The sequence below is a fragment of the Agelaius tricolor genome, unplaced genomic scaffold (genome assembly GCF_023055355.1).
Source record: "Agelaius tricolor isolate 1412-34295 unplaced genomic scaffold, bAgeTri1.0.p SCAF_7, whole genome shotgun sequence".
In the NCBI taxonomy this organism is placed as follows: Eukaryota; Metazoa; Chordata; class Aves; order Passeriformes; family Icteridae; genus Agelaius; species Agelaius tricolor.
This window is the reverse complement of record NW_027269267.1, coordinates 14,217,738-14,221,189: the sequence shown is the minus strand read 5'-3', so window position 1 is coordinate 14,221,189 and position 3,452 is coordinate 14,217,738. Positions and strand designations below refer to the sequence as shown.

General features: G+C 50.0%; 1 protein-coding gene across 1 annotated transcript; it reads left to right on the top strand.

Moving 5' to 3' along the window:
• Window positions 1-487: 487 nt before the first annotated feature.
• Window positions 488-3,237, top strand: SAT1 (spermidine/spermine N1-acetyltransferase 1). The gene is made up of 6 exons (XM_071430394.1): window positions 488-762; window positions 888-939; window positions 1,028-1,111; window positions 2,281-2,382; window positions 2,468-2,508; window positions 2,725-3,237. The coding sequence occupies exons 1-6, from the start codon at window positions 697-699 to the stop codon at window positions 2,893-2,895; spliced, it is 516 nt and encodes a 171-aa protein (XP_071286495.1). The 5' UTR covers window positions 488-696; the 3' UTR covers window positions 2,896-3,237.
• Window positions 3,238-3,452: the final 215 nt, after the last annotated feature.

The following is a 3,452-nucleotide window of genomic DNA, read 5'->3' as shown; positions in this document are numbered from 1 at the left end:
GCAAACACCGAGGCTCTTTTCCCTCTCTGCCCACAGCGGTGCACGAACTGCCCCAAACCCGCCCCGCGCTCTGCGGCCAGGGCGGCGCCACGGCCCTTACACGGCGCCCACGCAGGGAGAGCCCTGAGCTGAGGGCACTGTCGGGCTCGGTTCTCGGGGTCCCGCGGCAGCCGGTGCCGGGAGAAGCAGGGCCGGCGGTAACGGGAGAAGCAGGGCCGGCGGTGCCGGGGGGCCCGAGGACCGGTCCCGCCGCCCAGGGAGAGCCGCCGGGTCTGGCCTGCGGTGCCGCCCAGCCTCGCCAGGGGGCGCCGCGCGCCGAGGAGGGATGGGGGGAGGGCAAGTCACGAGACGGCCGCAGCTGTTGCTGGCAGGCCCGGGCAGCATTCCGGAGAGGGGCGCGGCCATTGGCTGAGGGCGAGCACCGCGGGCGCTCCTATTGGCTGGTGGCGGGGAAGGCGGGGCGAGGACGTCTTTAAATGCGGTGGCCGAAAGTCGGGCTCGCACTCTCCGAGCCGGGGAAGCAGCGGTAGCGAACCGGGACCGCCAGCAGCCGAACGCCGCCGGGACATGCTCGCAGCCTGACTGACCGCAGGTGGCCGCCGCGCCCGGGACACGAATGAAGAAACAGCTGCTCCTCCTGTTCACACACCGGGGACTCGTCAGCCGAGGGGGCCGCAGGGGGAAGCGTCGCCGAAAATGGCCTCGTTCAGCATCCGCGCCGCGCGTCCCGAGGACTGTCCCGAGCTGCTGCGACTGATCAAGGTGCGGGCGGGATGCGCGGCGGGGCGGGGGGGCAGCGCTGCCCGGTGCCGGAACAAAACAAAACGAGCTGTTGCGGAAGGCACGGGGGGTGGGGAGAGGCCGCTCACATCCTCCTTCTCTTCCAGGAACTGGCGAAATACGAGGACATGGAGGACCAGGTGGTGCTAACTGAGAAAGGTAGGGAGGGTGCAGGAGTGAGGCCACCCGGCTGGCGGCCGAATGATAGCGCCTGTGGCTCAGGTGCCTGTGTATTCTGCTTTTCTAGAGCTGCTTGAGGATGGTTTTGGCGAGCACCCTTTCTACCACTGTCTGGTTGCAGAAGTGCCTAAAGACCAGTGGTCGTCTGAAGGTGAGGCTTCCTGATACTTACTTTTGGACGCTAAATACACAAGCATCATTTGCTTAATATTAATGATTGTAGATGATGTTCCACCAGTGGACTGGGGTAGGAGGACTAGGTTAACTGCTAAAATTCAATAATGTATAGTGATACTCTGCTGAAGTGGTTGCTAATCCTGGAAGCATGGGAGATCAGGTATAACATAATGTGCTTGACTCCGATTATTAAATGGCTTTTCTTGTTTGACCCTGACTTACCTTTATGTAATTCTGTTGAATCACATTTTTTTCTTTAATTTGTCCCCAATCTTCAGGTTACAGTCTCTAGCTTCGCCATGTACATGGCCCTTCTGTGTACATGGATGGGCGGGGAGGTAACTAAAAGATCCGTTACACAATAAAGTAGATGATCATAATATGAGGTAAGGCCTACAGGGACAAGTGCTATTCCCAAACCTTTACCAAAGACACAGTAGATGGCAGAAACCTGTTTGCACGCTTCTCTTAGAGTATGTGCAGAGTGTTATGGCAGATGTAGTTAAAATACTCAGGGTTTATGTCCAAGTGGGCGCTTGTTGGAAGAGTTGGTTTCTCTTCTCTCTTGAGCCTCAGAGTTAAAATTGAAGCTGCAACTTTACTTATCTTGACTTCCTGGTGCTGAAGGTAAAGAAAACAGCGTGATGCTCAGTGGAAGCATAAGTGGAAGCGCTTGAAATGCTGCTGTAAAGGTGGCCTGTAAATAGGCCTTCTGACACAGTAGTTACTGAGGAATATACATGGAAAGATCAGGGTTTGACAAATGATTCCTAAGGGAGAAGAGCTGGGGCAATCATCTAGATTGTGAGCTGCTGTGTAAAGTATTTACTTGTCTTCCAGACTGGAAATGAATCAGTAGGGTGTGCATTATTTTGTAGAAAAAGGCCATGTTTGCACTTACTATGACAGTGCTTTTGAGGATTTCAGGGTATGAACAGAGTAATCTTTTTTTGTGTTAGGCTGATACAAATTTGTCAGAACTTGTGTTTTCAATTGTGTGCTTATTTGCAAACTTTATTTTTAATTGTAACCTAGTATCAAATGTCTGCATGTCTCAGAATCTGTATGTTTAAACATGCATGTAAAAGTTAGTATTTTTACCTTGTAAATTCTGTCTGGCTGAAGTTACATCCTTTGTTTCAGAAACATGCGTTGTGGGCTTTGCCATGTATTACTTCACTTATGATCCATGGATTGGAAAACTGCTGTACCTTGAAGATTTTTATGTGATGGCTGAGTACAGAGGTACCTATTGCAGAATTAGATGAGTTACTACCCATAGGGCTTCTGTAAATTTAAAACTTAAGCTTCTTGTTTTTGGTTTTTTTAGGACTTGGCATTGGGTCAGAAATTCTGAAGAACTTGAGTCAGGTATGTCTAAGTGCTAAGTCTAAACAAGAACTAAAGGAGGTGGCAGGACTCTAGACAGCTTAACACATTGCCTAGAGTCTGGTAAACTGTGAGAAATGCTGCAGTGGCTGCTGGCATGAACTCAGTGACTTGTGGTGGTGTGCAGTTGTGAGTAATGTGGCTGATTGTCACTGGGGCTGTCCCTGGGCGCTGTGACCGTGTGGCATTGGTTTGCAGGTGGCTGTGAAGTGCCGCTGCAGCAGCATGCACTTCCTCGTGGCCGAGTGGAATGAACCCTCCATCAGGTTCTACAAGAGAAGGGGCGCCTCGGATCTGTCCACCGAGGAGGGCTGGAGGCTCTTCAAGATTGACAAGAAGTATCTCTTGAAGATGGCAGCAGAAGAGTGAGAGATTATTCCAGCAAATAAATGTTTCCTGCGAATATATGTGCTCTCTGAATAAACTTCTTGCTTTCTGTCTATGTACAGTTTGTAGTGGAATAAAGTAGTGTGGATGCTAATAATGACAGTGCAGGTGTGATTATAGAGTAATGGTACTGTGTTCTGGAGCTGAGGCATCTGTGAAGTTCAGTATGTGCTTGTGTTGCATCCTTTACCAGTGTGGGCTTGTAATCCCTGTATATGGAGACTTCATTCTTGTAAGTGTCATTCAAATGTGTACAATGTACACACTGGTAGGGTTTGTTTTAATTATTGCCTTTTATAAAAATAAAATAGTGTTTTCACTTCATGGCAGTAGTTTTGACTTCAATTCTCATATAAAGTTTTCCATCAAAAAACACACAGATTAACAAAAGACTGGCTTGGTGTCAGCCTTCTCACAAGTTAAATGATTTACCATGGTCCCAGTGGGATAATAAAAGGGCACTTGTGTGCCTGTGGCAGCTGGTGGTGCAGGGCATCCTGCCTTGTGACCTATATTTTTAGGTACAATTGACTGGAGTC

What these genes read in the sequence shown, in the direction of transcription:
- SAT1 (XM_071430394.1), top strand. Translation starts at nt 697, where the DNA reads ATGGCCTCGTTCAGCATCCGCGCCGCGCGTCCCGAGGACTGTCCCGAG. An exon ending in GGTGGTGCTAACTGAGAAAG is followed by an intron (nt 940 to 1,027) that starts GTAGGGAGGGTG and finishes CTGCTTTTCTAG; the next exon opens with AGCTGCTTGAGGATGGTTTT. An exon ending in TGTGATGGCTGAGTACAGAG is followed by an intron (nt 2,383 to 2,467) that starts GTACCTATTGCA and finishes TGGTTTTTTTAG; the next exon opens with GACTTGGCATTGGGTCAGAA.